An 18,898-nucleotide genomic window follows, 5' to 3' on the forward strand; every position below is an offset into this window, starting at 1 on the left:
AGCTTGCCGCAGGCGGGCGGAGCCAAAACTCGGCTCTTTGTGCTCTGCTGGAGCCGCTCCCGAGCCTTCGCGCGTTTTCAGCCAGAGCTGTGATCACATCGCGGATTGCGGTCCCGAGCTGATGGGGAACCTGGAGTGTGAACTGTCCCTCCCGGGGGTACCCACGCCGACTCAGTGTGATGGGACTGGGATCCCGATGCGGAGAAGCCGGGTTATTCGGGGTCCTCTTCCCTCCTCCAGGAGCTTCTCTGAGAGGTCGCTGCGAGTACCGAGGCTCAGAATCTGAAAACCAAGCAAATAATGTTAGAAAACTGTAGTAATTTACAGGTAGAGTTTTGATTACACACGTGGATCTTGAGGGGTATGTCCTGCATCGCAAAGTGAAGAACTCCGATTCGGTAGCTTTGGGTAGGCTCTGGGAGCTTGCACTCAAAAAACACTTTCCAAATAGTTTCGAAATGGTGGTTCCCAGACCTCAATTAATGTGAACCCATTAATTGAGTTGTAACCCTTGCCCCATCAAAGCCCCCCGCAAAACGATGAACTATCCAAGCATTTAAAAATTGTAGGAAAAAAAATGATCCCGAATAACCCTGTTATGTGCTTTCTAAAGCAAACCAATTCCTGACAATGTGAAATGTCTTCAAAGGTAATTGACTAAGCGCTAGCAGAACAAGGTGAACTCCAGGAATCGGGTTTAATGTGGTCAGGTGAACAGTAGGCGCTGCGAGTAGAAACAGACAAACCTTTACTGAAAGTTGTATGCCTGGGGCTTGACCACCCACCATGACCTGACCGGTTAGGAATTTAAGATCAGATGACCCTGTGGGGTTACCTTCCATAGAACTCCCCTGTTGGGAGCCGACCCATAGCCGTCCCTTTCCCTTGACACAGTCCGGACGGATGAGATGCAGAGACAACTGTGGCTGGATTTCCTGTCTATCTCTCCTTGCATGTTTGTCTATGCGAAAAATCGGTGTTGGGATTTTTAGACACCTGAATTTCAGGTCCAATGATCCGCAAAATTCCAATGAAGTTGTACAAAATGATTTATTGGCCATAGAACAAAAGTCCCCCCTGATGGGGTAGCCCCTGAATGTCTAAAAGTTGATGAGTAACAGCCCCTCCTTCACCTTGGACAGTAATATATATTAACAGAATTAGGCAGGTAAAGAAGCAGGAGAAGCTAGTTAACTATTACAAACAAAGCACATAGAAACAATGACTAGGGAGTTAGAGTCCAAAGTACAGAAAGATTCTAGACAAGAAGATAGATAGCTAAGTTAGACATCACAAAGGCCTTGTAATAAATTTTCTATAACCACTGTTCAGTCTAGCATATCCTTTTGATCCATGCCAAATTCTAAGAACTTTAATAAACATCTGTTCATCAATAAGACATTTAAAACTCTGTATGTACAGCTATTTCTAATTGGTTAATGGCTTTCCTGATCAAAATAACCTTTGTTTAACATAACTGAATCTATAGGATTTCCTGTACTTTTCCTAGTTACCTCTGTATTGATTTTTTCTCCTTAACTTATCATGCCATGCACCTGTTCCTTTAATGTTGCGTAACAATCTCTATAAAAATAAAGCTTAAATCAAACTGTGAGTTTGGTCAGACCCACAGAGGCTGGCTGTTCTCTGGCATCTAATCAGGTGTCTGACTTCATTCGTCGCCTGCTCCGCGTCCATCCTTCAGGGTCCCTGAGACCTGCCATGGCTGGACCCTGGCACCCCCCTTTTTGTCCACAGGTGAAATACTCCAGATTATTCATCCAGACTTCTGTTGATCATTATTTCAGATTGTTTTCAGGTTCTTATGAACTGCATCACTGAATAAAGACCAACTAGTTTTTTTTTTATTCAAAATAAAGTTTGCTGCCCTGGCTGGTGTAGCTCAGTGGATTGAGCGTGGGCCTGTGAAGCAAAGGATCATGGTTCGATTCCCAGTCAGGGCACATGCCTGGGTTGCAGGCCAGTTCCCAGTGGGGGACACATGAGAGACAACCACACATTGATATTTCTCACCCTCTCTCCTTCCCTTCCCCTCTTTCTGAAAATAAATTTTAAAAAAAGTTTGCTAATAAAAGCCAAAAAAAGTAACATTAAATGGTAATGTTTAAAGTAGAAAGTTTGACTCCCTCTGCAAACTTATCTACAGAGATGCCAGTATTATAATCGGGGCATCTTTTAGCTGTCTTATTTTAAGTATAATGTATATTTATGTGCACATGTTATACATATACACTATATACATATTTTCTTAAAAGTGGGATCTATAATTCTCTGTATTCTATAACAATACATCATGGGTATCACTACTTGTCAATATGTGAAGATTTACTTCATCCTTTTTAACCAGTTTTTGGTGTTTCATTGTTGATGTGTTAACATTTATTCTACAAACCCCCAATTTATGGAAATTTTTATTACTATCGATTTTCTGTTACTATAAACAATCATGCAATACAGAGTCTTGTACATACATCTTTGGGCCTTTGTCTGGTCATTTCCTTCAGAAAATTTCCCAGCAGGGAAATTGCTGGGTAATTTGAAGGGAATTGAAGTGTATGAATATTTTTTTCTATCAACATGTATTTATTGCTGCATATTGCCAGATTTCTCTCCAAAAAGAGTTACTCAGCCCTGGCTGGTGTAGCTCAGTGGATTGAGTGCAAGCTGCAAACCAGAGGGTCACCAGTTCGATCACCAGTCAGGGCACATGCCTGGGTTGCAGGCCAGGTCCCCAGTGGGAGCCGTGTTAGAGGCAACCACACATTGATGTTTCTCTAACTCCCTCTCCTTCCCTGTCTAAAAATAAATAAAATATTTTAAAAAGTAAATAGATAAAGAGTTACTCAATTCACATTTTTAGATCACAGATAGAGCTTAGAGCAGGGAACACCTAGTCCAATCTGAAGTTCAAGAGAGACTTCCCAGAGTGGACCCTGGGGCCTGGCCATGGAGACTGAATCGAGTGGAAGAAAGAGCAGACGAATAAACCACAGGGAGCCAGGGTGTGGCAGGCTGGGGGCTGGGTGGTCACACTGCCCTGGCTTGTTTGTATCCTTGGTCTCCAACACTAGGCAGAACTGACGTACTTAATCTTTGCCAAATAGAATTATTCTTTCCCCTTTTAAACATTTTTCTTTCTTGAGACTTTATTGCTTGTTCTGAGGATAAGGATGCAGACATTTCAATTTCTACACAACTTTTAACCTACATACCCCAAACTTAAGATATAGTTGTGCTTCTTTTTCCAAACAGTTATTCCAGTGACTCTCCAACTTAAAATTTGGAGGCGAATTTTCCTTAATAGAATATCAGTTACCAACATTCGCCCTGGCTGGTGTGGCTCAGGGGATTGAGTGGCAGCCTGCAAACCAAAAGTTTGCTGGTTCAATTCCCACTCAGAACACATGCCTGGGTTGTGAGCCGAGACCACAGTTGGGGGTGTGTGAGAGGCAACCAATTCATGTATCTCTCACACACGATGTTTCTCTTCCTCTCTCCTTCTCCTCTCTCTAAAAGTAAATAAATAAAATCTTAAAAAAATAAAGATAAAAACTAGAATATCAGGTACCAATATCTTGAAATGTTGATACTGTTACATCATAGTCTCACTAATTCACTATTTAATATCATATACACAACATAATCTAATGTTTGATCTTTCACAGCACAACTTTATGAGGAAAATTGCACTACCACACCAGAGACATTACAGAGTACACAAAATTCGGACAGAGAGAACCAAGAACAAAAAGGGGGTTTCTTTAAGAAACAATTCTACCAAAAATGGGAGTAGAAGTAATTTTAAATGTTCAAGACATATCACAGGCAGGACTGACTCCAAATTGCCATTTACTGTGCTTTGTATCACGGGACATCCCCCCTCAATGGAATGTGAAGCTGACACCCAAGACGATCAAACCCTCCCATGTTCAATACCCCACTGTCTTCTGCTTGCACCAAAAAGTAAACGACCAACAAATGATTTCACCACTTTAAAAAAAAAAACCACTGGCACTGTTTCACAAAATGGGGTGAGGTGGAGTTCCCTCTTTTAAAATTTTCCTTGAGCTTCTAAAAAACTTACATTTACAAAGTAGTTGGTAAAAATATTCCTTTGGATTGTAAAAAACGGGAGACCAGGACCACTGATAAGACGTGGCGTACGATGTGAATCAGACCTGGCTTCTTCCTCTCCTGCTTCCTCAGAAGCTGGTCTCTCCTCCGTTTTAGCTTCTCTGTTTTCTGCAGGCGGGTCTTGAGTGCCTCGGTTAGCCACTTCTGCCTGTTTCCCATTTGCTCTCCTTTCCCCTTTGTTTGCACTTTCCTGTCTGCAGAGTACCCTTTCCTGCCACTTTTTTTTTTTTTTTTTTTTTTTGGCCCCGTTTCCACTTTTGCAGGAGCTGACAAACTCGCCAGTCTTCTCTTGGGCTCCTCCTCCGCCGCCCTTTAGGGGAAGCTGACCTTCCTCTTGGGCGGAGTGGCGGCAACAGCTGCTCCGATCCACCTGAACTTGTTTCTATCCATAGGAAGACTTTGGTATTCCAGTTCCTGCACTAGAGAAGACACCAACGATGGCTACCCGGGGTGCTTCCTCGGAGATGATAGAAAGAGAACGGAAAAAGTTACTGGGAATCCTCCAGCAAGACCTTGATTCTGTCTTAGATTCGCTAAGCTCTCGGAGACTGATTTCGGAGGATGAGTATGAGACGCTGGAGGACATGACAGACCCCCAGAAGAAAAGTCGAAAGTTGTTGATTTTGGTACAGAAAAAGGGAGAAGTCAGTTGTCAGCATTTTCTCAAATGTTTATTTAGTACTTTCCCAGAGTCAGCGACGACATGGGGCTTAAGGCACGGTAAGGTGAACTTCTACGCTTTTTGAGGGGTGAAAGGGAGGAGGCAGATTTCCTGAAAAAAAGAAAAACGATCGCTTCTTATGTTCACTTGTCTTTTTCCCAGTTAATTTTTCAATGAAATATGATAAAGGGGAAGTGACGAGGACTTTAAAAGCAGGAAGCAAAGCAGGAAGCAATGTATCTTACTTCAGAGAATGAGAAATTTTTTGTTTAAACCTCAACCAACATTTGCAGGTTGTTTCAGTGCTGGTATAGACTGCTCGTTATTATGACAGAGGCCCTGAAATACTCCCAGCTGGGCAGGGACCGCTGTACAGGACGACACATCAGGGATTTCTTTATCAAGTGGGTGGATTCGCAAATATTAAACAGCCCCCAAATCTCAAGCTGCAGCTTTCACCTAGAACAGACATTTGGGAGATACAGGGAAAACAATCCATGTGCAGGGTGGATTGCTCACTTCATTTTTTTTTCTGTGATAAGAATGCCAGCAGAACCATGGTTTTCTGGAGCAATTCTAACGCTAATTTTTCAATGTTCAAAGATAATTAGTGGCGAAGGAGGGAGTTCTTCCAGAAAGGGCTGGTTAGCAGTTCCGTAGGCTACCGCCAGGGGGCAAGTGCAGCTTCTGCTATGGAAATCTAGAAATTATTAGGATAGGGCTTTATTAGCAATGGCCCTAGGAATGCTGAGCTGGTTTTGGGTCACAGTAAATCCACAAGTAAATGCTGTTCATAAGATTTCATTTTTTCCCACTCCTTTGACACTTGTCTTTGCTATGAAAGACTTGGAATTTTGAGCAAGGCAGGAGTGTGGTCTGTTTTTTCCCCTCCGTGGGAAAAGAAGGTTCCGACAGCTGACCCACTGCCACTTGTGTTGGAGGTGGTAAGTATTTCTACCTTCCAGTGAATTAAAGAAGAGAGGTCATCATGCTCGGAAACTCAAATAAACATAAAATTTCTTTTTTGTTCATTTGAAAAACAAACATAAAAACCCTAAAACTGTCTTGTTCTTTTTCAGAATTTTCACAACACGAGAGCATAGAACCTCTTCAATCTATGGGTATGAGCAAGGGTTCAGAAGAGGCCCTTTCCCGGGGAGAGAAACAGCCTGAGAATTCTGAGCCCCCAAGGCCCTTCACAGAGAAAGAACACCTGGATTTGGAAACCTCTGAGACGTTCATGGAGAAGAAAACCAGTTGTGGGGAAACAGCTTGGCCCTGGAGGACAGGTGCAAAAGACGGCCACCCCTCAGCAGTCCCACTGCCACACTCAGGAGAGGAGGTCGAATATGAAGTTTCAGAAGCTGCTTATTACTTACAGGATGGACAGAGATACGATGAGATCGATGATTCTCTATACTTAGGAAAGGAGGACTATCTGGAATTAGTCATGTGCTCTGAAGATGCAGACAGCGCTGTGGAAGAAGAGGCCCCTAGTGGCCCAGAGCACCTGGTCTATGCTGGCGAACAGGAGCCTGCGTATTCAGAAACCGAGGAGTTCTCCCTTGAAGAACAGAGTCATGGGGGTTCAGAAATGGGCCTGTCCTTGGAGGAGGAGGAGGAGGAGGAGGAGGAGGAGAGAATGGAAGGTATGGGGATGATAGGAGACCATTAGGAGAGGGGAGGAGGAAGGGCCCCAGATGTCAGCGTCTCAGAAGTTCCCTGTATCCTGTGAGTAGACTGTCCTCCGACGTGGGTGCTGCTGGGAGGACACTGCACAGGACAAGGAAAAGTAAATATTGACGACAGCAGGCGGGTTGCTGCAGTCACTCCCATTATGTGTATAAGAAGTTGCTGGCCACTTATTTTGGGCATTGCCTTCCAGTCCTTAAATTAAGTTTCATTGGGCATTTGAGTGCTTCAGTAACCAAGGGAGTATGGTGATCATGGGCCTAACTGTGGAAACGAACGCAGGAGAGGGGTTTGTGGTGAGTGGGGAAGATTCCCAAGTACTCCCACTTGCCTCGATCCAGTCTACCATATATATATTGCCATCTCGATGAGGAAAACTGTATTAGACTCTTTGATTAGAGTAGTTTTTCCTTTTAAAATGTATTTATTTTTAGTGAATTTATTGGAGTGACATTGGATAATAAAATTATATAGGTTTCAGTGGTACAATTCTGTAATACGTCATCTGTATATTGTGTGCTCACCACCCCAAGTCAAAGTTTCCTTCCATCACCATTTATCCCCCCCCCTTTACCCTCTTCTACCTCCCCCACTTCCCCTTTCCTGCTGGCAATGGCCACACTGTTGTCTGTCTATAAGGTTAGTTTTAGTTTTTGTCTTTTGCAAAATCCCTTCATCTTCTTTCACCCTGCTCCCTACTCCATTCTCTCTGACAGCTGTCAGTGAAACTCTTCAAATTTGAAAGTAACATTCACGGAGTTATCTTCTTTCCTACAGAAAGAAAAAGGGTGTTTAAGGACGTCCTGTTGTGTTTGAACTTGGACAGGAGCAGAAAGCTGTGGCCGGATGCTGTGAGACAATTCTCTCTAGATCGAGGGTGTAAGTGGACCCCCAAGACTCCGGGAGACTTGGCCTGGAATTTCCTGATGAAAGTTCAAGCCCTGGATGTGACAGCCCGAGAGTTCACCCCTAGACATGACGCCCTGCACGAGGAGAGCGGAGGGGAATGGCCAGCTGGCGTGGAGAACGCAGCAAACAGAGACGTCCGCGCCGTCCACCCCCTGGACGTGCTCTGCGCCTCCGTGCTGTGCTCGGACAGCGCTTTGCAACGCCGAGTCCTGGCGAGCATGTACCGATGCCAGTTCGCTCTTCCTCTGCTGCTGCCGGATGCAGAGAACAACAGAAGCATTTTAATGCTGGGAGCCATGAGGGACATTGTGAAGGAGCAGCCAGCACGGGCTCCAGGAGGGCCTGCAGGGGAAACAGAAAAGTTTCTGACGCGCATGAAGATGCCCGTCATCTCTTTTGTGCGTCTCGGAGACTGTAGCATCTCCAAGTCCAGAATCCTCAACGCGCTGCTCAGGCCTGCCCCACTGAAATCACGCAAAGTCTTCCTCCACCGTGACGTTGGGGCGTTGCCGGGGCCTCCCCGGCTGATCTCGGAGGGCCTGGTGGAGATAGCCTGGTGTCTCCCTGATGGCAACAGTCTGACGGATGCGCACCTTTTCCAAGAGCCCGTTGCCGTGACCAACCTTCGTGGAGATGTTGAAAGGTTTTGGATGCAATTTGGCTTCTTGATGGAAGTTTCCTCGGCTGTGTTTTTTTTCACTGACTGCCTAGGTGAAAAGGAATGGGACCTGCTCATGTTTTTAGGAGAAGCTGCCATTGAGAGATGCTATTTTGTCCTCAGTTCCCAGGCCAGGGAAAGTGAAGAGGCTCAGATTTTCCAGACGATTCTGAAGTTGAGGCCATCACAGCTACTGTTTTGGGAGGAGGAGGAAGCTGGGGAGACAGGGGGGAACGCAGAGAGCCTCCAAGCTGCCCTCCGAGAAGTGATGTCCGCTTCTCTCCAGCGCCTATCGGTGGAGGACATGGGCTCCCTGGCCAGGGAGCTGGGGATCCAGGTAGATCAAGACCTTGAGAACGCTGAAGGGGTTCAAGTTCCTCCTAGTGAAAACTGGGCTGGAACCAATGAAGATGAGGGACCACAAAGACACAGGCAGCCAGAAAGCTCCTTGGAAAGCACAGCAGAGGTGCCGGTGAAAGAGCTCGGAGCTGGAGGGGAGGTCAGCCTGGCTCCTCAGAATGTCCACCTCAGCCCAGGAGTCAGGCCTCACCTGCAGAACTCCTGCTTTTTCCCAATCATGGTTGGGGGCCACTTCGGCCGTGTTCCTTTGAGAGCCCCCTGGGTCATGGGCTCCCGTTTTGGGTCAAGGCAGAAGTCTAGGTGGTTCTATCCTTCACCCTTTCAGAATTCATGGGTCCACAGTCAAGGCAGAGGTTTTGGGGTCCAGTGCTCCCAACCCCTGAGATTTTGTTCAGGTGGAAGGTTTATAAAATTTTCTAGACCTCCTCGTGGACATCCCATGTATGGACTATTTGGGAGACCACTAAGACCTATTAGTCCGTGTGTACAGGCCTGGCCTCGAAGACCACAGGCCATGGGAGCTTGTGAAAGGTCTGCCATCATGGCCTCCCGGGTACGTCACCCCTATTCCCTGGGTTCCCGGCCAGCAGGATCATTTGGGAAGCTACAGCCTAAGCAAGCCCACCTCCAGGCAACGCAGCCAACTGAGGCCACTGGAAAACTTATGAGGACAACATCTCATACTGTGAATCCTCACTCTCAAGTCTGTCAACCTGCAGGAGTCATACAAAGGCCCATAAGGCCCACCCTTCAGCAAGGATTCAAGCCAAAGACCCAAGGGGGACCTTTAAATCCAGCCATCCAAATTGGATCCCATCCCACGTCCAGCAACAAATTTTTACCCGGCTCTCCATTCAGCCAGCCCAAGCCATCCCAGTACAAGCACCCTCAACCCAAACCTTCCCAACCTACATCCTCTCAACCCAAACCCACTCAGACGAAACCTGCTCAGACCCAACCCTCCCAAGCCAAGTCCTCTCCATCCAGACCCACTCAGTCCCAGCCACGCCCGCCCCAGTCCTCCCAGCCTAGGCCTCAACCCAGACCTACTCAACCCAAGTCATCGCAAACCAGACACTCACAGGCTAAGACATCCTACTCAAGAGCCGGGCCCAGGAGGGGTGGGAAGCACTGAGGTGCTCACTCCAGAGACCTGTGAAACTACCTTTCCCCGGCCATTCCGACCACACAGCCGGGACTGAAGGAAGAGCGGCAGTGACCGTAAGAGACTGCTGTCGTTAGCGAGACACAGAAAAACACGTGGGCAGCCTACGTGGGCATCACTAAACTATCTGTAAGAATTGTGTCCCCGACAAAGAGGGAAAAATATGAAAAGAACGAGGACTAGAACCAAGCAGTAAAAAATAAATTAATTGAATCCAACCTTGAGTGCTGGGTAACAGATAGCCTGATCCAGGATGTGGGGACTGTGAGGCAGCCCCACTTGGGGAAAAATGGGGTTGGGGTCTCAAACTGCAAAGTGCTCATGAGGACTCAGGTTGTCTCACTGTTGCCAATAAAATTGCCTTAATTGTTGGCTACTCCAGAGGTGTCCTGGTCAATCTTCCTCCTTTAACATTGGCTGCTAAGCAGATAACCCTGTTTGTCTGGGTTACGCAATTTGCCTCTATTACAGCCCCAATTTTCTTGGATAATAAAACTCTCTTATTTTATCCTTACATATGGAAATAATGAACTATCAACCAATAAAATTAATTATCTTTATCAACTTCATGTGTATGATTCATGTTTTAAATATTTATAATAGGTAGGAAAATTTAGCCCATTCTTAGAGACCTAAAGAATTCAGATCTGTTTACAAAGCTTGTGAAAAGCATTGAGATGTATAAGAGAACTTAAGATTGACAGATTTTACCATTTTATTTTTTTTTAAGATTTTATTTACTTATCTTAGAGGGGAAGGGAAGGAGAGAGAGAGAGAGGTATCAATGTATGGTTGCCTCTCATGTGTCCCCTGCTGGGAACCGGGAACTGGCCTGCAACCCAGGCATGTGCCCTGACTGGGAATTGAACCTTGATCATGTGGTTCGCAGGCCCACGCTCAATCCACTGAGCTATACCAGCCAGGGCTAGATTTTACCATTTTAATTGATTAGATTTATTTTCATCCTGAACATTCTGCTAAGTTCTGCTGGTTTGAAGCATTAGATAAAATTATTATATTGATTTAAAATATGTGAAGTTTTAATTAAGTTTGTTAAATGACACCAAATATTTTTTAAAGATTTTATTTATTTATCTCTAGAAAGCTAGAGAGAGGGAGGGAGTGAGAAAGAGAGGGAGAGAAACATTGATGTAAGAAACATCGCTGGGTTGCCTCTCAGGTGCCTCCAACTGGGGGGACCTGGCCCACAACCCAGGCCTCTGCCCTGACCAGGAATTGAACCAGGGACCTCCACTTTGCAGGACAACACTCAACCGACTGAGCCACTATGGTCAGGGCATGATCCCAAATATTAATAAAAGACCACTTTAAAGGTAAATGTTAAAATTTTTATTACATCAAAATAAAATAAGAAGATTATAGGAGTCTTGGTTTTTGAATTTGTAACTTTGATAAAAGTAATAGTAATTTTAAGTGCTAAAATACCCCCAAGTTGTCCTTTCTGAGTTAAAAAAAAAAAAATGCCTTGAAGGACTTACAAAAAATTATATTGACAAATAAATGAGAAATGATCTTTGGGAAGGAGTAATCAATCTCTGAGAACATTCTTGCACTGAATAGGTACCCTTCATTTGTTTGTGTGCATATTAAACAATCAATACTGAGTATTCAGAGGGTGTTCCATCCCTCTAGAGGTAACAGTAAGGATAAAGAAAGAAAAAGAGGACCAAACATGTGAATCTTTATCTTTGGCAGGAGAATAAGCATACTAACTACTTCATAAGTTTGAAATCTTTGGTGTAAAAATGTCTCTCGAATGAAAGTAATACTATTGTTGTTTAAACTTTTGAAATGAGCAATAGTGTGATGTTTTGTAATTTTAATTTTAATTTTAACTTTAAAAAAAGGTTTTAAAGAGAGAGGGGAAGGAAGGAGAAACAGAGGGAGAGAAACATTGATGTGAGAGAGAAACATTAACTGGTCGCCTCTTGTACAGCCAGGACCGAACCCATAACCCAGGCACGTGCTCTGACCAAGAATGGAACTGATACAGGGTGCAGCCAAGGGAGGCCCCAGAAAAGATTTGGAATGGTGTCCAGAACTCAAGGTGTACAGGAATATTGGAGGAAATATTGAGATGTCCTCACCCCCCCCCCCCAAGGTGTCAGTTGGGGGAAGGGATGAATGGAGCAGGGCCATTGAGAGCTGTTTTGCATAGCAACAGTTTTGTAGCTAACCTCTGGAATGGCATTTAACATATCTATAACCTTTAACTGGTTTCATAGATATGTTAAATAGCTGTGGCCAAGTTTTGGGCCAGGGAGAAGTGAGTGGTGGAAAAAACCAGGCTAGAATTGGGAGCTGCTTCTCTGAGAGAGGGCCTGCTTGAGAGCCATGTGGCTTTAGCAGAGTGGGGGCTAACCAGGCTGGAACTGGGGCTGCTTCTCGGAGAGAGTGCCTGCGAGAGAGCCATGTGGCTTTAGCAGAGTGAGGACCCCCTCTTGGCCAGATGAGGGGGAGAGCCACGCTATTTAGAAAGATGTAGACCCCTGTAGCCATTAGGAGGGAGAGCCATGCAGTTTCAGCAGAGTGCAGACCCCCTCTTGGCCAGGTGGAAGAGAAAACCACGCAACTTTGCCAGAATGGAGATCCCTGCGGCCAGGTGAAGAAGAAAGACGCGGCTTTGGTAGAAGAGGCCCACACGGCTTTGGCGTGCTCCCTTTGGCTGAGTAGCCTGGAAAGCAGGAGAGACTTTGACTAGAACTTGGTACAAAGAACTCTTGCCAGTGGAAGGTGCCGCATGACTTTGGATTAATTGGAGATCCTGCCTGGACAGGCAGGCGACACAGCTCACGTGCCAGCGGCCTGGGAGAAAAACGGACGTGTGCTCTTTTCCTGATTTACGGTACCCGGAGTTGGGACAGTGGGAGAAGGGAGCGCTGTGTGTGTGTGTGTAGGTGTATATCCTTAAAGACTTTAATATTTTAAGGAAGGCATTAGGCCTAAATAGCATTAAATAAACATTTTGTTTCCTTTTCACAAATCTCTGGCATTGAGAGAGGTATTTCCAATTGGCGGCGGACAGAAGAACCCTATAGATATTAGAGTATCGTCCTTGGGAGGGGCCCCTGTTTTCTGTAGCAGTTTTTGGCATCCCTCAGTGGGCCAAGTATTGCCCCCTCCTCGGACCCTTGTTCGGTAACAGAACCAGCAGCCCTTCCCTTTGCAGGGTGATGACTAACCTAGGGAGCCACAGACAATCAGGGCTGGTGTGATGTTTTTCTAAGTTTTCCTCTGGATCCTCCAAGATAAGCTCTTGAAGGGTAGACCTTGTCAGGTTATTGTCACCAACAGATTTGATACCTCGCTGGGTCTTGACAATACATATATGGTGCATTGAAATTGGACAATTTGAGAGTTTAATAAAGGGACTATTTATAAAACACGGAGCAAGATGACAAACAGCACCAAGGAGAGCACGATACACTGGATCTAGTAGAAGCATATTACCACCCCAGGGTCCGAAGGGGAGGGAGCAGTGCCTTCGCCCATGAGAACTGTTGCGTGGAAAGGGCCGTGGGTTTGCTTGGTTGAGGGATACAGCAGGCTGCAGTGACCTACAGGGAGGTAGCCCAGGGAGTAAATATCCACTCCTCACCTCCGAAATGCCAGTGGGTCCCTTTGGCGAAATTCAACTCCAAACCAGAGAACAAGAAGCCTATCTAGGCAATTGACGCAGGGCAGCCCTTTTAGGGTCCAGAGCAGGTTGAGAGTGGATCTAGAGAGGCAAACGGAAGACACCCAGCAGACTCCTCTGTTCTATTTCATTCTTCCATTTCTCTTTTTCCTTTCTTCCTTTACTAACCTTTATTTATTGAGCATCTATTATGTGCAAGGCATTAGATTAGAAACTTAGAAGACATGGAAATAGAAGGAGACATCCTTCTCCAGTTACGCAATCCTAAAAATCTGTTTCCTCTTTATCGTAAAATGGTAAGCTCATTATACATAGTTTTGAAAATGCAGACATACACAAAGAAGAAAGGAACATAAAAATAATCAGTAATCTCATAACTCAGAGTCACTAGTGATGTAGTCCTCTAGCTCACTAACAATACCTTTATGGGTTTTTTTTTTCAATGTATGTATATGTACAGGCAGCACTGAATGACATTTTCGAGTCTGTTCTAGGGCCAAACGTGGCCAAGCCAAACCCAGTGTTAGGGGCAGGCAGCATGAACAGCATTGGTTTTCAAGATGTCTTCAGAAGGTCTGAATTCAGGACATGAACATAATTTAAGGATGTCATTGTATAGTGCCCAGGTCTGCTTAATCAAACATGCAAAAATTGAGAACCACTTGTTTATATTCATTATTTGCAAAACTAAGAATACGTAATTTGGACCTGACTTCTTTTCATCAACAGAATGAAGAATCTGCCTGATGATCTACCTCTTCGACACCTGAAAATTCTTTCTTAAACACCTTAAACCAATTTATAGTTTGTACAAGAAAGTGAATAAAAATTACTTTTTTTAATCGTTAAAAAAAGTTTCTTCTTTGTGGACATGCTTGGAAGGAGTGCACTCCCATGTGATACAAAGACTGGCCATGGGGAGAGAGCTGCCTCATAAATCATATTAGCTCCCATCGCCTTGGCTCAAACTTGGTCCCTTCACCACGTGCAGTTACAAAGGAGTTTGGGAAATGTAGTCACCAGCTGAGGGGGCAGACAGCAGTTTGCCATAATGTCACAGCTTATCAACACCATCAGAGGCCCGGAAGAGGAAGATGAAGTCACCAAATGGCGTCCTAGAGGTTCAGCCCTACTGTGTTAATCATCAAATGTTGCTATTTATTATAGGATATAAACTATTTTGGTGATGAGGAGGGGTGATAGTTGCCTGACTCGAAGAGAGGCTTTTGAATAACATTGTGATGAAGAAAGATTTTAGAGTGTGTTCGCTTCTGAACAGAACAAGGTGGCTGTTGCGCTGTGGGTAGGGCCCCCCCTGCCCCTCAATTACACAGGAGGGCTTGAAATTTTCCACTGGTCTGTAACAGAAACATAACTGCACTGTTCCCTAACTCAAGGTGTTGGCATTTTTTTACACATTTTGGGCATGTCTTCTTAAATGTTAAAGCAGTGTGGTTTTGTAATTTGTGTGTGCACAAAACCCACCTGAGGTGGTGGTGAAGCTGTGTTGTTGGAATTCTCCACAGAGACTTCGATGAGGGGGGTGGGGGGCGGTTCAGAGGCAAACCCCGGGATAGCCTCTGAGCAGGAACTCCCACCGAGATAGAAAACCATGAGATAGAAAACCACGGGCGCATTCTGAACCACTCAGGTACGGCCTGGTCTGCAAACCCGTTTTCCAGCGCTCGGAGAGACTTTTCTTCTGGGCCAGAAACCCAGGCTGCGATGGGTTCCCTGCACTACGGTTCTCATTAAACCCGTTCGTCACCTCCTGCTGGACACCTGGGGACAAAGGGCTGGTGTGGTGAGGTGACAATGCAGCAAACAGTTTCATCCACTTAAGATTGCGGCTGTTCTGCCTATAGATTTTTGTACTAACACTTCTCATTTCCTCTGCAAGTTTTGTACCCGATAACATCGAAAAGACGTCCTTTCACTTTTCAACATGTGCTTCTTTTTCTTTGCTCCACGGCTAAGACTTGAATGTTTCCTCAAGCTGATACAGGGTGCAGCCAAGGGGGGGGCCAGAAAAGATTTGGAATGGTGTCCAGAACTCAAAGTGTACAGGAATATTGGAGGAAATATTAAGATGTCCTCACCACCACCCCCAGGTGTCAGTTGGGGGAAGGGACGAATGGAGCAGGGCCATTGAGAGCTGTTTTGCATAGCAACAGTTTTGCAGCTAACCTCTGGAATGGTCATTTAACATATCTATAACCTTTAACTGGTTTCATAGATATGTTAAATAGCTGTGGCCAAGTTTTGGGCCAGGGAGAAGTGAGTGGCAGCTAACCAGGCTGGAACTGGGGCTGCTTCTCTGAGAGAGTGCCTGCGAGAGAGGCATGTGGCTTTAGCAGAGTGAAGACCCCCTCTTGGCCAGGTGAGGGGGAGAGCCACGCTGTTTTGGAAAGATGTAGACCCCTGTAGCCATTAGGAGGGAGAGCCACGCGGTTTCAGCAGAGTGCAGACCCCCTCTTGGCCAGGTGAAAGGGAAGACCACGCAGCTTTGCCAGAATGGAGATCCCTGCGGCCAGGTGAAGAAGAAAGACGCGCTTTTGGTGGAGTGCGGCTTTGGTAGAAGAGGCCCACGCAGCTTTGGCGTGCTCCCTTTGGCTGAGTGGCCTGGAAAGCAGGAGAGACTTTGACTGGAACTTGGTACAAAGAACTCTTGCCAGTGAAAGGTGCCACATGACTTTGGATTAATTGGAGATCCTGCCTGGACAGGCAGGCGACACAGCTCACGTGCCAGCGACCTGAAAAACGGACGTGTGCTCTTTTCCTGATTTACGGTACCCGGAGTTGGGACAGTGGGAGAAGGGAGCGCTGTGTGTGTGTGTGTAGGTGTATACCCTTAAAGACTTTAATATTTTAAGGAAGGCATTAGGCCTGAATAGCATTAAATAAACATTTTGTTTCCTTTTCACAAATCTCTGGCATTGAGAGATGTATTTCCAATTGGCGGCGGACAGAAGGACCTTAAGATTTTAGTGTATCGTCCTTGGGAGGGGTCCCTGTTTTCTGCAGCAGTTTTTGGCATCCCTCGGTGGGCCAAGTATTGCCCCCCCCTCGGACCCTTTGTTCGGTAACAAAGCCTCCATCCTGAAAGGGTCAAGCCAGGTCCCCACCCCCTAGACTGATCAGGACACAGTCAGGCCAGTTTCCACCCCGCTGGGACTGCCCGAGACTCAGTTGTCCCGACTGCTCGGCAATAGACACCTGGCGCCAGCCACAGTGGCCGGTGGCCAGACTGACCCTCCTGCTCCTGGCAACAGCCCGCCTTTTACCTAACCGGTAGTCCCAGCTCACATCCTGGAACCCTGAGGCACCCTGGAAGAACAAGAGACTAGCCCCTCCCCTACCCCCCCCCCCCACAAACCCCTCACCTCTAATATTCAATGTCTGCCACACCTCCCATAGTGAGTGGGAGAAGGGGTGAAGTAAGGGAGGAGGAAATACTGCAACTACAAAGTACATCGGTTAATACTACAGATACCACCCTGTCACACCAGTGGGCTGAAGTGTGGGGACAGAGGGGCCAGAGCAGCTTGAGGAAGGGTGGTGGTGAGGCGGAGGGTCTGCAAGGAGAGAGGGTGGAAGGAAAGGAAGGGCCAAGAGGGGTGCAGTGGGCAGGTGTGTTCCCAGGGGACAGCGGACTGTCCTAGGCACTGGATCAAACTGGAACCAATTCCCTAACTTGGGGACTAGACCTACTTCTGGTACTTTTAGGATAAAAAGTGAGATGGAAATTTCAGAAATTTAAAGAGATAGACCTGTCAAAGGATCATTCTCTTGCCTCTGCCCTCTGCCCAAACCGCATTTAAAGTTACCCAAATATGACTCAGATAGTTTCAGTCTTGGGCAGGCGTGGGCATGGCCTCTGGCTCCTCCCTTTCACCCCGGATCCTGCTGTGAGGATGGAGCTGGCCCCCAGCCCCACGCTGGGCTGTCCCCGGGTCCGTTCAGCGCAGAGTTCCAGACACCGCACTCTGGGCCGGCTGCTCTTGGCCAGTGCCTGAGCATGCAGGGCACTGAAGCGGGCCAGGCCTTCTCAGGAGGGGGTCTCCACCAGGCAGTCTGCGCTCTGGGCTCCCAGCGGCACTGCAGTCGGACCCTCCCTCCCCAGCCCTGGTCGGTTCTCTGTTCCCTTCCCAGGTGCCAGACTTGAGGCTCCGTGAGCTCTCCCCACCCACTCCGGCTCCCTCCTCCCTTTAGGTTTCACAGACTGTGCCTGCCCTTGAACTCTATCTCAGCATCTGCTTCCTGGAGGACCGGCGCTGGCACAAGTTCTTTGTGACAAATGTTTCTTCTTTTACCAACGTCTGCGTAGTCTTGACAGTGACGCGACCCCCACCCCCACTCAGCGCTTTTGTGTGAAAACACACTGGGGGAGTTTGCCTACAGCCTGAGAGTCTCCTTCAAGGAGGGACTTGCCCCGAGGGCTGAAATCAGCGGCAGGGGGCCCGGAATTCTCCGCGGGCGCTCCCACCTGGTTCTCGGCTTCTCCGCCCAGCAAGTGGGAGGTCTCCTCTGCTCATTCCTTACCGCTTCGCATCTCGCCGTTCTCGGATTACCCTAAAAGAAGAGAAAATAAAAACAGGAACAGTTTGCAAATTTTCAGATTTTCCTACTTAATTTTTTTCTCTGAAGTTCAGGAGAAACATCACTATACTGCCATCTTCTGGCACTTTTGAATGCTCACAGTGAACGACAGATACTTAAACCCGGGTCCATTTACCTCCTTCTAATCTGGGGCTGACATACAAATAAACTTCGTATAATTAAAATTATTTATTTAGTTAACTGGAAAAGTTCTGTAACAACTTAATACATGTCAAATGTGTTCAGAGGTCAGTTGTTTTTGTGTGCAGAAGATGGAGGCAAACATCCATGGTTAAAATTTACAAGGAATTTGGCTATTAGGCCAAACTCTTCCCATGAAAGTTTCTGAGATTAATGCTACTAGGGGCATGGAGTAAAAAAGCTTTTCCATTGCTGGTGGGAGAATACATCAGTCCAGTCCTTTGGGAAGGCAGTTTGACTGCGTGTGTAAAAAATAAAATAAAATACCTGTAACTTTTACTCTGGTGAGTTTACTTTATACATTCTTCCTACATCTATTCCTGTTAATGTATGCAAATATGTATATGGGGAAAAAAGGAACATTCGTAGGTTGTTTGTAAAGGACTAGAAAACCCCAGAATGCGTAAGAAAATGATGGAGCTATACCTATGCAACTTCCTGAAGTTGATGAAAAATAGTGCAGTTCTAAATATGCTGGTCATAGTAACTGATACTTTTTTACCGGCATACATTTATGTATGCCGGATTTTAAAACCGGCACACGAGGCAGTAAAGTTTACTTTTAGCTTCATAACCTGTGATACTGATACAGGGTGTAGCCAAGGGGGGGCCCAGAAAAGATTTGGAATGGTGTCCAGAACTCAAAGTGTACAGGAATATTGGAGGAAATATTAAGATGTCCTCACCCCACCCCCCCCAAGGTGTCAGTTGGGGGAAGGGATGAATGGAGCAGGGCCATTGAGAGCTGTTTTGCATAGCAACAGTTTTGCAGCTAACCTCTGGAATGGTCATTTAACATATCTATAACCTTTAACTGGTTTCATAGATATGTTAAATAGC

At 46.2% G+C, this 18,898-nt stretch overlaps 1 protein-coding gene and 1 pseudogene across 1 annotated transcript; one reads left to right on the forward strand and one right to left on the reverse strand.

Annotated features, from left to right (window-relative positions):
• Positions 1-37: 37 nt before the first annotated feature.
• On the reverse strand, positions 38-4,562 carry LOC118998804 (non-histone chromosomal protein HMG-14-like; annotated as a pseudogene).
• Positions 4,415-10,154, forward strand: CARD6 (caspase recruitment domain family member 6). The gene is made up of 3 exons (XM_037063230.1): positions 4,415-4,875; positions 5,896-6,465; positions 7,286-10,154. Exons 1-3 carry the CDS (start codon positions 4,593-4,595, stop codon positions 9,568-9,570), a joined length of 3,138 nt encoding a protein of 1,045 aa, XP_036919125.1. The 5' UTR covers positions 4,415-4,592; the 3' UTR covers positions 9,571-10,154.
• The last annotated feature ends 8,744 nt before the right edge of the window (positions 10,155-18,898 follow it).

This window comes from Sturnira hondurensis, unplaced genomic scaffold (assembly GCF_014824575.4).
Source record: "Sturnira hondurensis isolate 20B ecotype Veracruz unplaced genomic scaffold, ASM1482457v3 Scaffold0014384, whole genome shotgun sequence".
Lineage (NCBI taxonomy): Eukaryota > Metazoa > Chordata > Mammalia > Chiroptera > Phyllostomidae > Sturnira > Sturnira hondurensis.

What these genes read in the sequence shown, in the direction of transcription:
- CARD6 (XM_037063230.1), top strand. Translation starts at nt 4,593, where the DNA reads ATGGCTACCCGGGGTGCTTCCTCGGAGATGATAGAAAGAGAACGGAAA. An exon ending in GACATGGGGCTTAAGGCACG is followed by an intron (nt 4,876 to 5,895) that starts GTAAGGTGAACT and finishes GTTCTTTTTCAG; the next exon opens with AATTTTCACAACACGAGAGC. An exon ending in GGAGGAGGAGAGAATGGAAG is followed by an intron (nt 6,466 to 7,285) that starts GTATGGGGATGA and finishes TCTTTCCTACAG; the next exon opens with AAAGAAAAAGGGTGTTTAAG.